At 37.3% G+C, this 14035-nt stretch overlaps 1 protein-coding gene across 2 annotated transcripts in view; it reads right to left on the reverse strand.

Annotated features, from left to right (window-relative positions):
* The window catches only part of EVI5 (ecotropic viral integration site 5), a gene marked incomplete in the record, with an annotated part of 2059651 nt that overhangs the window by 1159314 nt on the left and 886302 nt on the right, over positions 1-14035 (reverse strand). The window contains 2 exon segments of one of the 2 annotated variants that reach the window (XM_044085675.1): positions 1997-2143; positions 2762-2794. Coding sequence (XP_043941610.1) covers positions 1997-2143; positions 2762-2794 — 180 coding nt within the window. 2 annotated transcript variants of the gene reach the window in all.

Below are 14035 nucleotides of genomic sequence, written 5' to 3' on the forward strand. Positions count from 1 at the left end.
CATACGAAATATCTGAACAACCCCTGATGCCTACCTTAATGATGACCCCTTTCACTCAGTCTCACTTCAGTGCATGAGGAACAAAAGGGTCAGCTGGCCAAGACAGGTTCTAGAGCCTGGCAAGCAGCAGGGGCAAAAGGTTCAAAACAAGGGGAAAAAACACTGTCCATCAAAGCATGTTAAAAAATGGGCAGTTAATAAAAATCAAAGGTATCCACAGAAAGCCTACAAAAATTCTTCGGTCAATGAAACCAAAAAATGGGGGAAGGGGTCAAAAGTTGTTCTGGTCCTACAGCAGACATGTTTGTAAGGCTCAATAATAATAATAATAATAATGTTTGTAAGGCACAGTGTTTTAAAGCATCATCTTTATATGCTGTGTTTAAGCCAAACCTGCATTTCTATAATTTTTTTTAGCCTAAATGTTTTTTCTCTCTCACACTCTGATACAGTGAGATTCAGCTTGAATACACTCTTTACAGATGCTTCTTGCTGCTATGGTCAATTCTGATGAACTGAGTAAAAAAGTACACAAAAACACCAAAACGGGTAGAGCTGAAATCTTTTTTTACTACACAAATCTGGTACCTTGGCTACTTGCCTTCAATGGTCCTTTGAAGGCAAGTAGCCGAGGTACCAGATTTGTGTAGTAAAAAAGAGATTTCAGCTCTGCCCGTTTTGGTGTTTTTGTGGTTTATTATTCGATTTTTTGTGTGTATATGCTAAAGAAGTACACAGTCTGTTTTCTATAAATTTTTTTGTCATATTGTTATAACACAATAACCTGTCTGCCACAGAAAAAGGGTTCTTGCAATCCAAAAGCTCAATCAGTTTTGTTTGCACCTTATTAGTTAGTCCTCTAAAAATTATCTTGCTGATTTTTTTCTGACTCATCAGCGAAGGCAATGTTTTTCTAAAGCAACATTAACAGGCTACTCAACTATTTTTTACTGCACTAAAAGGACAAGTTATACCTTATCAAAATGTGAAAATCGGTTACTGTGAAAAATGCATCAAAATTCAAATCACAGATGCAAATACTGGAACAATGGAGGAAATACAAGTTTATTTTAATAATCACAAATCAATGTTTTTTAATTACTTCTGCTTATTCACAGCGTACTTATGTCCCCATTACAGATGATGCATTTTTTTCACTACTGTGAGTTACGCTAAGCCTTCTGATGTGGGCCAATATAAAACAAATTATTTGTCCTTTTCATACAAGCTTTTTGCAAAATCATTATAGATAGTTCTGGCCTCATACAACAGGCAGACATGGTCTTTCGTTTTTGGCTTTACCTGTTTTTGACCCCTTACCTCTGTCCGTACACCAAATTAATCAAGGGTATTCTAGCATCTACGACTTGCTGGTTTCCTTTTTATAAGTGACAAAGGAGGAAAAGAAACTATATGTGGCTATGGTTGGGAATTCAGGATATGGAGAAGAGAATCTGTAACTGGGCAGAGCAAGTGTAATGACGTAGGTACCAAGCCCACACTGTCAGCTCGATCATTTCTCCACCATCACTACTGTAGCAAATCTCCTGTAACCAGATAGACAAGCCAGTCTTTGACAAGGCATATACTGACTCTATGCAGATCTCTAGTCCATCCTCCCAGGATGGGCAAACGGACAATGACTACATTCTCACCACCCTGTCAAACTGCTACAGTGCCAGAGAAACTATTCAAACTTAGGCTGTCTAGGTTACAGTAAATACAGGGCTCCATCCCTGTATATCATGGAGCCGAGCAGCATGACTTCTTTTGAGACTTGTGTTAACTGTATCATTAAAAGTGTACATAATTTCAGTAATCAGACATATACAATTAGTCAAGTAAAACAGTGTTTCAAAGATCTAGTCAAACATTATATTCTGAAACAGTAAGCAAATGGCGATGATCTAAGAGTTAAAACTGAAAACAAAGCATGGACAGCATAAGAGAACAGCATGATTTAGAATAGTAAAGAAAGTGGTGCTATACTCCTTACCCATTGCTGCTGTTGCCGGAGCTCCCGGATGGTATTGTGAGCTTGCTCCAACTCAGTACTGGCCTCATCACTCTGCTGTTTTACGGTGGCCAGCTCTCTCTTAATCAGATAGTTTTCCTCAGCTTCCTGTGCCCTTGTCACTTGTCCCTTAGGACATAATTTTGTTTTAATCATATGTGAATAGATGCATGGAAGTTCGTGTTTGGAAATGGTAACAAATTCTAAAACTACTTTGCCAAATAAAACAATATATAAATTACATTCAGGTTAGTTCATTATGATTTAACTATGGTATAACTGTTAAATATTCACCATTTACTGACCTTTTTACGATTTAACTATGGCATAATTGCTAAATATTCACCATTTACTGACCTTTTTCGTTTTGCATTTCATGTACAGAACATGCATATTTATGTGTAGCACGTGCACTATACTTTCAGATCTAGTTTTAATTTACAGTAAGTATTCCAATCTTTGATATGAACCTCAAAGTATTTTTATAACTGATGAAAGAGAGGTAATTGCAACTTTCTAAATTAAAATTCAGCTACAGTGCTAGGCACCTTAAAGCCCCTTTACATTTAATTACTTAGATCATCTGATAAATCATATTGTCCAACTGCAAAATAAGAATATAGTGGTTACTTTAATTGAATATGATATTGAATAGTCATGCAGCAATATAATGCATGCTTGAACACATGATGTGTCCTGACTGCCCCTTTAATTTTAGTTGAGAAAGGAGATGTTTGAAAACAATACCTGGATCAATCTATCTGCCAAGGAAGCACTTTCCTATAAAAAGGAAACAAATGCAGATAGAAATATAAGAGAAACAGCAAGGAAAACAAAGGAAAATAAAACAAGCAAAGAATGTCAAAAGATGCAGAATCATCTACAGAAATGTGAAATGGTCTTGCCATGAGTTCCTCCATTATTTGTGTTTTAAAATATGTTTTTAATTAAAAGCAGTAGAATTTGCACATTTACTAGCACAAACATCATAATTCATTTTGAGGAGGATGAAAATTGCATATGCATTGTCAAATTAAGGGAGAGCGGGCAAACATAGATGCGCTGGTATTGCAGCAAAAAGCACAGAGAAGCAAAATAAGAATATTACTGGCTGAAGCAGCTACTGTTCCATGCTTCTCATAACTATCGACAGTGACTGGTTACTTCTGTTTATGGAGAGTTAAAAAATCAGCTTTCCATGCACTAATTCTGCTACATAAAACATGATAAGTACTGTCATTAGTAGCAAGTTCTCCACTGGGCACAGATTAGTGAACCAAAGCAGTTTGCAGTGACCCAAGCCACATCTTTACAGTGAAAGACCATAACAATCCTTGGAGTTACTGCCATTTACATAACATGCCGTGTAGCCTAATTTTAAACAGCCAAAAAAAGCACTATGATAACTGGTGGGACCTCTGCTCAGGGGAAGGCACAACCAAAGCAGATCCTCTCATAAGATTTTTCAAGTATGTCAAAACAGGATGGTTAAACCAAATATAGTTACAAATGTGCTATCCCCAAAGACTACCTCAATTGTTGCTATCTATTGTTCAAGGAGAAAAATTAATTTTTGAATACACAAGGCAAACTTGAACAAGGGTGACAGCACAGGCTTTCACTAAATCTGATGCAGGTTTTCCTGACTCTTAACCCTGCTGGAATACACTTAAACAATCCTCAAACATTCATTTTAGTGGTCTTCAACTACCCAGTCACTGACTGTTAAACTACAACTGTATACTAACTGAATTATGGGATGAATGTTGCAGTACCATTCCTAATAAATGAAAATTTGCACAGATTATGTCCATCTATTTGGTTAGAATTCCAGTCTTAGGCATCCCCTATGCAGACATTTAATACTGGTTAGAAAGGAAACAGCAACCCTTGTCATCTTCATATCTTTTTGATGAGAAAAACAGGCCATTCCAAACTGCTTGTGAGAGGTACCCGAGTAAGAAGACTGCTGTGATCTCAAGACACCTTCTGCCCCTAGCTTGCAGACAGGAAATTAAATGCTAAATATGCATTTTTTTAAGGTAATTATCCACCTAAAAACTTAAAATGTTGGTACAATGTGAGAGGGATTCTGTAGTACAGAAATTGATCCAGTACTCTTACATCTACCACTACGCTAACTTATTACACAGCTGTATTATATTACTATATTCATTACAGGGATCACTGCTGCAATTACCATTCTTGATACATGAAAATACTAAAGCATACATGTCCTCAACTCTTGGGGTACAAGAGCTAACATGGCTGTAGGACAACAGTAAGTAGCAAACCATGCTCCACTTCTAGGGAAAACTGTCAGCTTCTACTGCTTGCAAAAATTATAGTTGTTCCAACCTATAGTGCATTGTAAAGGCATCTGCTTCACATGTTCTGATGTGTCATCTGCTTCATATATATTCTGAAGAGACATTCCTGAAGAAGGCTGCAGTAGCTGTCATTGGTCTTGGACAGTAATCTCTATTCTGCCCTTGTGAAGTCATTTCATTGTGATTGTAAGAAACTACAATGCAGTTAGCGAGTCTTTTGGCAAGCATTTGCTTGGATAATGGCCTGCTTAATTTCCGCAGTTTGAAGGTGACAACTAATCTCATTTTGTCGACTCCTTGGTTCTAAACAAATGACACCAGAGCTATGTCTGTCCAGCACATAGAGAAGTCTGCCTCCGCACAGGCACAGGCATCTGAATAGTTTGGTTTAGAACTAAATCACAGTTCACATTGAGCATGGAGAATGAGCAGGTCCTTAAGGGTATTCTGTATTCATAAAAATATTGTAGAGCTCTGTGGCTGTCAGGGAATGCAGTTCAGAGACCCAGCATACATAGATGATTATTGCTTGCCAATTGGTTTACCAAGGTAAAGGTATAAAAACAGTCACTCACTGGCTAGTTCAGAAGGGACGGTAAATTTCTCATGTACAAAATTCAGGTCCCAAGATACAGACAATGGTTTCTTCTTCAGAAAGAGCTTAATCAATGAGATAAGAGGAATGGTCCATAGGTAAAGGCAGGCTGAAATTGCAGACAGGTGGACCTTCCCTGTAGAATTTTCTGGTGGCTGTTTTTCAGGCTTATATAATGACAAGCACACCTTAGGTCAGAAACTCTCGATGCAGGGAAACGGGGACCTATCTTCTAGGAAGTCAGTTTGGGGCTGCCAAGTTCAGTATTAACTAAAAGAGTGCATATGTTAGGTTACCAAGGTGCAATTCATTAGTAATAACATCTCTTCTTCTCTCAGTTGTAACAGCAAGGAGAACCAGGACTGCACTGTACAAAGTTTGCTCATTTTTCCTCACTTTTAATAAGCCCACAGGCAGAAAAGGTGATGAGCAGGAAACAACACAGTCTGAAGAAGAGATAGTGTTATCGCGAAAGTGTTACTTTTATCACTTTCTTTTACATTCAATAGATAGAGTTTGTGCCTAGCCGTGTTGGTTCGGTACTTGTTTTTTACTTCAAAGCACACAGTAAACCCTTCCCATAAGTGACAACACAAATTTTACAATGTTCACCACTTCAAATACTGATGGTTTAGGTTTTGATTTCCATTTTCAAAACCAGACCAGTCAGGTGAACTGAAAATGTCATACACCTCAGAAACATTTGGTGGCCTTGATAAATGGGGATAAGAAGACAGGTGTCCTTTTTGTTCAAGGTGGCAATTAAGGCTTGTGCATTAGTAGAGGCAACAGTGACTGGACAGTGAGCATAATGAACTTCCCTTTTCTTAAAAATTGTTCAGAACAGGGAGGCCCAGAATGGGTGTTAAAGGTCCCTCTTTCCTTGAGACCAGGAACAGACTGCAGTAAAAGGCTGTTTCTTTCCTTTTCTGATAGGAACATTTCCATAACTGCATGGGTGAGCACACAGTCAAGAATACTACAGTGTGTAGGGTTAAATGAATCAGATGCTGGAACCAAAAGTGCTGGGAAAATATTAACACGAGGGTGTGCTGCCTCCAAAGCATCATCAGAACATAATGTAATAAAGTAGCCCAACGTACGTCAACTAGTGATTTAATATCATCACATTTATTTTTGAGTGATGTATAAAAAAGTTAACAACCTTGGATATTCAGATAACACCACGGATTTCTGAAAGTGAAGTAGATTTGAAGAGCCTGCTGATGAAAGAAAAGGTAGAAAACACAGACAATGGCTTGTTACTCAAACAAAAACATTAATAAAATTATGTCATCATGCCTATCAATTCTTTACAAACAGAAATGGAAGAAAAGTGGAAGTAGTAACAAGTTTTATTTCTGGGGGTCAAAAAGCTCTACAGATGGTGACAGCAGCCATGAAATTAAAAAACAGTTGCTTCTTGTTAGGAATGTTAGTGTAAATCAGGACAAGATTTTAAACAGCAAAGGCATTACATTGTCAGCAAAGGTCCATACAGTCAATGTTACAGTTTTCCCATTAACATATGTCTGGAAGAGGAAAACTATAAGCAAAGTTGTGAAACAGAAAATTAATCCTTTTGAAATGTGGTGCAGATCAAAATTTTTGAGAATTCCAGGAACTACATGAAGATTATATCATTAAGAATTTGCGGGAATACAGACTGCACAGACTGTTCCGTGGTGGTGCAGCGGTAGCATTGCTGCCTCACAGCAAGAGGTTCTCCCATTCGATTCTCAGCTTGGGTTGGGAGTGCCTTCTGTGTGGAGTCTGCATGTCCTCCCCGCAGTCGAGTGGGCGTTCGAAAGACAAGCGTTGAATGGGCGTGCCTTCGTTGAAGGTTGGGCGTAGGGCTGGCAACTCGACACCATAAAAACTAACTGCCAATCACTAGTGGACCGGAGTTCCGCTGTGGTGACCCCTAACTGGGAAAAGCCAAAAGACAAACAACAACAACAGACTGTACACACTGGAAGATAGCAAAACTAAAACTCAACACTTTGGCCGGGCCGTGAGTGTAAAGACAGAATTCACAAGAAAAGACAATGATGCTTGGAAAGACCAAAGTCAAAAGAGGAATGAGGCTGACAGATGATAGAAGATGGAAAGACAACATCACTGAAATAATGAATATGAATTTGCAAGATTATGAAAAAGTTAACAAACAGCTACTTATTACTCTAGTCAGAACTAGGAAATGCCTCAATCATAGTAAAAAGAGCTGGAGACTGTGGGGGCTGGCTGCTCTCCCCTTTTTACCCACTGTCAGGTCGACACCTCTGGTTGGGGAGAACAGCAACATGTGAAAGCAGCATACAAAGCTCTAAGTCAGGTTAGGTAGACTGACGCATACCTGCAGCAAATTCCTAATCATCAGGAATGGAATGGTGCTGCAGCAGTGATTCCCTACCATGAACCTCTAAAATATCCATGAATGGTTACAGTGTCTATTGGATTTCACCAAAGTAATCACCTGTTGCAATGGCAGAAAATACAACCAGGAGAATAGATACTCACCCACCATAAACAATCCCACTCCCAAGATCATTCCATCCCTAGTCATACTCATTCATACCACTTGCACTGTTCAATATCAATAAAAATTGTACCAGAAATGCATTCTATTTCTGTGATTACTCTTATGAGCATATACATAGTGACCAATGGCAGCCTCATGCTATTGTTTGCTCACACTTTTTTGTGTTACATTTTGTAGCTACGGTTGTAGGCTTGAAATGCATATTTTTTATGGAGTCTTGACATAGTAGCATCTTGAAGACAGTATCAGACTATTTTTGTATTTACTGAACACCTGCTTTTTCTTTGAGATAGGTCAATCTTAAGAGAGAGACTTAATAAAAGAAGAATTTGGTGCTAAAGGCCCCGATAAAATGGAGTATAGCTAGATATGCATAGGGGAATGCTAAATGACTCCACACTGATCTACAGGATTATTGTCCTCCCACTGAGAAAACCGAAAACTCTGGAAAACAGTCAACAAGAGACATTTATCTGCGTAAAATTCAGTTGCTGGATAGTCACTACACACTGCCTGGATGTCAACAAAGAAGAAATCTGGAGAAAGTAAAAAAAAACATAGTAGAAAAGGAGAACAGCCCTGCAGCTATTCAACAAAAAAAAAATGGTCCAGCTTTCAGTCTTAGCAGAGGAGATGGCTTCTAGTAATGTACTGGAAAAAATACAGGAAATGCATTCAGAGGTGTTTAAAATAAGTGAGACACTGGAGAAATACATACAGTCAAATGACATGAGCATGGAAGAAATAGAAGCTTTAAGTAATTAATTAGATGATATAGCTAAGGAAAAAGGATGAAATAAAATAAAGACTGGCTGAATATGAGGCTTTAGAAGAGACAGCACAGACAGAAAACCTGAGACCTCTGCTGTACCAGAGAAAATGGAGGAAACAGACTGCATTCATTTTATGAAAGTACAAATAAATAACTGGACTGAAATTATTATCAACAGAAGGAAATGCTCCTGAGAAAACTGTAACTGCAGGGTAAATAAACTATCAGTTGGGGACAGCAGTGTGTTTAGGAAAATAATTTTAGATACTCGGGCAGAAGAGGAGTGAGTTTATCCTTGCAATCAGATGTTGAGAGTCAGACTGGAAATTCATTTGCTACAATCCAGTTGTCTTCAAAATGTTTTTTTCTGAGGCAGCAGTCATAAATGGATGCAGAACAGGTGAAGGAGGAAATAAAGTTTACAATGGCAAAAAGTGTGCCATCAAGTTGAAAGGAATTCTGCTTCTCACTCCTCTGACAATGGCACAGCTCATAGGCAGAACTTCCCAGTAAAACCTTTTCCAGTGTTCCAAAGGAAAATGATTGTGTGACAGAAAAAAGTACAGGAGCTGGAAAAAAAACACAAACATATTCAGTTTGAACCAGAAACCACTGTTGGGGTGGTCCAGATGATGACAAGGCCAGCAAGAATGTGAAAGTAGAGAAGAAACAGATTAACTATAGAGACATTTCCATAAAATGAAGTTTGGACATGAAAACTGTGCTTCTGCAAGAAGCAGAAAGAAAAAAAATGGAAGTTTGTGGACTATGTTAACTGGTGGTAGGACGTTAAAGTACAATTCCCACTTTTTCATTAAAGTTTAGAAGGATAATGAAGGAGCTGAAGATGTAACCAAGTAAAAATGCTCTTTTTTTAGTAGTATGTATATAATAACTTTCTTGAAGACAGCTACATATTACAATGCAAAAATATTTCTATACAGCATGCAGGGGTACTTCAAAAGTGATGTGGGGATGAGACTGCTGTTAATATCAGTGATGTTAAAGTAGGAATGTACTTTTTTCCTCTTCTTTCTCTTGGCTATTACATATCTGGGGTTTATACTGTTACAAGATAAAGGTTAGACATACACTGTATAATGTTGTGGTCTTGTTCTATTTATGGATGTTCCCCTGGTGCTATATGCATACAGTTGGAACTATACACTAATAGTTCTCCAGTAGTTGAGATTAGCTAATATCATGCCACTTCCATTACCTGGTCTGTTTTAATCTACCAGCAGAGATCTGCAAAGAGAGAGACACTGTCTGCAAACACACGTAATAAATCAGGAAATTACTGAACAGTGAACAGATAGCCATCTGTTTGGGAAAATTCTAAAATTAATATTTACAGGAGAAGCAACTAGTATTTTTGTGAAAATAAGAAGTGTGTTACACACTGAAGGGAATATAAGCAGATGCTTTCCTAGAAGTAACTTTACAGTCACATAGTTAAGGCTCGTATAAATAACACAAGTAGAAGGTTACAAATTAAAGCAGAAAGAAATGATGTTAAAAAAACAGAGTTTGTAAACTTAGAACAAAACAGGATTTTGAATGTAGGTCCTTAAGCAGAGCAATAACAGCTAGGCAGAATTTTACATTTACAAAGTAGAAGAAAATATTCTGACAACCAAGTCAACATGGGAATGGAGAAAATATATTTTACCAATAGGGATGGCTACAAATCATTACTGAAAAATATTGTATACATAAAAGTATTAAGAAAGTCTTTATGTTAACGGAAATTAGACCATGGGAAAATAAAACACCACCTACAGGTAATACAATGTACAGTATACATAGAAAAAATGTAAGGAGGATTTGCAGAAGAACCAAGAATTTGGGAGCAGATGATAAAAGGAGATGAGGGATGAAGCTTGAACTCAGATCAACATGCACATTCAGGTGTAATGCTATTGTTCAAGGAAGAGATGCAGAGGTTAAGACAGTAATTTTGTTAAACCACAGTTGATGTTATAATTGAAAAGCAGCAGCAATCTGGAAAAGAATAATAAGTATAAAATAAAAGGCATTACAACTGAGAAGAAAATACACTATACAGGTAAAATAGAGTGAACAATTAAATAGTGATATTACAGGCATCAAATGAGATAAATATGCTTTAATCCTAGTAAGGCAGCTAAACAGAAATTGCATGGAATTGTTTGACAAATATTTCTACATCCCTACAAGACTTGAAAAATATTTCTGCACACAAGAGGTCTATGATGGATATGTAATAATTCAGAAAGATTATTGGGAGCAAATAATATGGGAAGTTATCAAATTGCCTCAGTAAAAAATAACTTTAAGGATGTCAAGTCTTGTATCTGGAAGAGAATTTATCCTCAGTATAAAGATGTATTTGTTGAGTTGGTATAAAATCACATGTACTAAAGAGGTGAAAGCATTGCTATCTTTAGTATTGATCACAGCTAACAAAGTTGTAAGTAGAAAATGATAACCCAACACAAACCAATATGAAAAATAAAATCTAGACTTCTAAAATGGTTATGCACTGATGAAGATGTTGATTAGAGCTCTCCCAGTGTAAAAACTGAAAATGAGAAAAGAGGCCAGTAAAGGATGTGATGTTATGAGGTAGTGCCATATGTGCCAGGGAGAGTAGGGCTGTACATGTATGTATATTCCAGCATAACTAGCCAGAGTTTTATAAAGAATTTAATGTTATTTGACTATCACACTGATTTGTACAGATGTCAGAGTTAAATATATTTGTAAAGTTACTTGTGTTAAAATTGCACCAACAGTAGGTCCTGCTGGTCAGAAAGAAAGTATGCATGTATATTAGGTTGTACTGTTGTAACTAATCAAATGTGTATGCTTATCAGAGAACCCTGGAAGAGTGGAAAGTTTGAAATTGTGTTACAGTTTTCAGATGCTGCCACAGATCTTAGCCAAGGTATGTGTGTGTAATGTACCAGAGGTGATGTCATCCTCTAACCAGCATCTGGTTTCTTTGGAACTCTTGCAGTAACACTTCAAAACTCGACAGGAAAGATTTCTGACAGGATATACATCTGACATATCCACACATACAAAGAGAGACATCATCTGGCTTTTGCTGTGGTACGACACAGCACACATCAGCTTGCCTTGCTTAAGTAGTCAGAGAACATTAATTCTTTAGTTACTCAGGGGCATTTAGTGAAAATAGTTTAGTACTGTTTTCTGCATCTGTGAGAAACTATCCAACTGTATTATTTTTTTATCTCTCTGTGGTTGAAACTCTGTTTATTGCACTCTGTATTCTCCCGTTTTCTGTTTTATAATTTATCATTAAAAATATTGCAATACCTTTCATTGTAGCTGGTCCTTTAGAGAATAATTTTAACATCCTGAGAAAACTTATGCTCATTATATTGACATTGGCTGCTCCTGAAAGCCTTGCTACTTTGGTCATACCTTACCATTTGTATTAGTATTAATTTTACACAGTATAATTGGGTACCCTTTGTAAGAGTCTAATGGCAGCTGACTGGTGGCAGCATGATTACCTCAGTCTGGGCAGAAAGGGGCACAGATACTAAGTTTGTGCCAGTTTTTCCCAAGTGTGTGTGTGAAACTCAAATATCCAAGTGTGCGTGTCAACTATTGGGAACAGGGACACAGAACTCCAAAGTGGTCAGTGTGGAGTTTTGTGTGGGACTACAGAGAGAAACAGTCTCCAGCCCCAGGTGTGGAGCATGCTCCCTGTATGCTCAAGTGAAACTGTGCTTAGTGCAGGGAGCTGCATCTGAAAATACCATGTGATTCCATGTTTGCTCTTAGTGATCGTCCCTCACAGGAGTCAGTGGTGAGGAATGAGTCTCCTTGATTGCTGGCCTGGAGTAGGGACCTGTCACATAGAGGGCTACCAAAATGGGTTGAATTCAGTTATTGGCAAGTAATTATACAACCTGGATGCCAGCAAAAAGGATATTTGGAGAAGGTGATAGGAAATCAACCAGAAAAGGAGAATAAAAAAACTCAAGCTTGGAAAAATCTTGCAGCTATTCAGCAAAAAGCAGTTCAACTTTCTGCTTTAGTAAATGATATGGCTTCCAGTAATTTAGAAGAAAAATACATTGGATTCACTCAGGTGTTTAAAATAAGTGACACACTGAAAGAATAACATCAAATAAATGGCTGCACAAACAGAACATGAAATATTAAAACTGAAAAAAGTCAGAAGCTGAATGAAAAAAAAGGCTGGCTGAGCACAATGTCCCAAGAAGAGCTGTTTTAAAAAATATATAACAGAGTCAGAAGAAAGAACATGAAGAGAAAAAAAGAAGTTATATACTCACCATAACATTCTATCTGGGGATTTGGAGAAGAGGAGCATTATGGGTAGGGGAGGAGATAAGATTTCGGATCCTGGCGTTTTAGTATGCGGCCAAGTTGGATCCGATTTCTCAGATCTGAAATCCACAGAATGAAGAGCAAATGAAGGCAACATCAGATCACAAGATTTTCTGCTGGACCAAAGAAACTGGAAGGAACAGTGTGCATTTATTTTATAAAATTACAAATATGCAACTAGACCAGTATTCCACAGCAAGATTTCCTACATGACAGGACACAAAGTGTGCATACTCCAACTTTTGCCATGAGAAATCAACCAAGACCTATATTAGCAAAGTTGCAATCATAGTAGTAGAAAGAATGTTCCAGACAAAATTGTGGCAGAAAGGAAAAGTATCTAAAAAATTTGGGACAGCAAAATGTTTGTAGAAAATAATTATTAATTGTACACCAGGTAAAACAGAAGCAAGTTTATCCTAGCAATCAGAGAATGATGAGAGGCAGGTATGATATTCAAGCTGCTGTATATCCAGCTTTCTTCAAAATATTTTTCCCTGAAGTACTTTGGATGCAGAACAGGCTAAGAGGGAAATAAAAAGTTTACCCAACAAAGAGTGACCCACCAGGCAGAAGGGGACTCAACGTCTTATTCTACTGACAATAACATAGCCCATACAGAGACTTTGCCAAGTGACAAGAAAAAAAAAACAAAGGAACTGTCTAGAAGAACCAGAAGTACCTTGGAATTGAACCAGAGACTAGTTTTGGAAAATGCAGAGGATCATGAATAACATCAACACTGTGAAATTAGTGAATAGATGGGAAATCAAAATCATTATTCGTATAAAACACAGAAATAGGTGTGAAATGTGGCTTGGCAAAAAGTGGCTGAAGAAAGACTGGAATTTTGCTGAATATGTTAAACTGGTTGGTAGACTATAAAACATGTCCCCCATTTTGTATCAGTAATGTTTAAAAGGACACCAGAGGAACTAAAAAAAATAACTCAAAGGAAAACTTTTTTTGTTTTTCTTAATATTTGCATGCAATTGCATGATGTAAATCACATGTTATACTGTAAAGCAGTTTCTATAACATGCAGTAAGGGGTATTTTAAATGTGAGGTGAGGTGTCGTATCAGTGACTGCTGTACATGTTAAAGATAGTAAAGCAAGAAACTACTTTCTTTAGTTATAAGATATACAGGCTTTACACTGTAACAAAGTAATAAAAGATGGACATTAGCACATTAAGGCTAATATAATGTGACCTTGGGCTGAAAGAGGGAGGGAATGCAGAAGTGCACTGATCACATTATGTGTAGAACTAAAAAATTAGGAATAACTACTGTTCAGAATGTTCAATTCTGTCCACAGCTAACTTAAAAATAAAGTTTTCTTTCCAGAGTAAAGAACAAACTAGTTAAGGGTTTAAACAGATCTTTGTTCAACTACGGACAAGCATTCTT

Source organism: Protopterus annectens, chromosome 10.part0, assembly GCF_019279795.1.
Source record: "Protopterus annectens isolate FY-2018-M chromosome 10.part0, PAN1.0, whole genome shotgun sequence".
In the NCBI taxonomy this organism is placed as follows: domain Eukaryota; kingdom Metazoa; phylum Chordata; order Ceratodontiformes; family Protopteridae; genus Protopterus; species Protopterus annectens.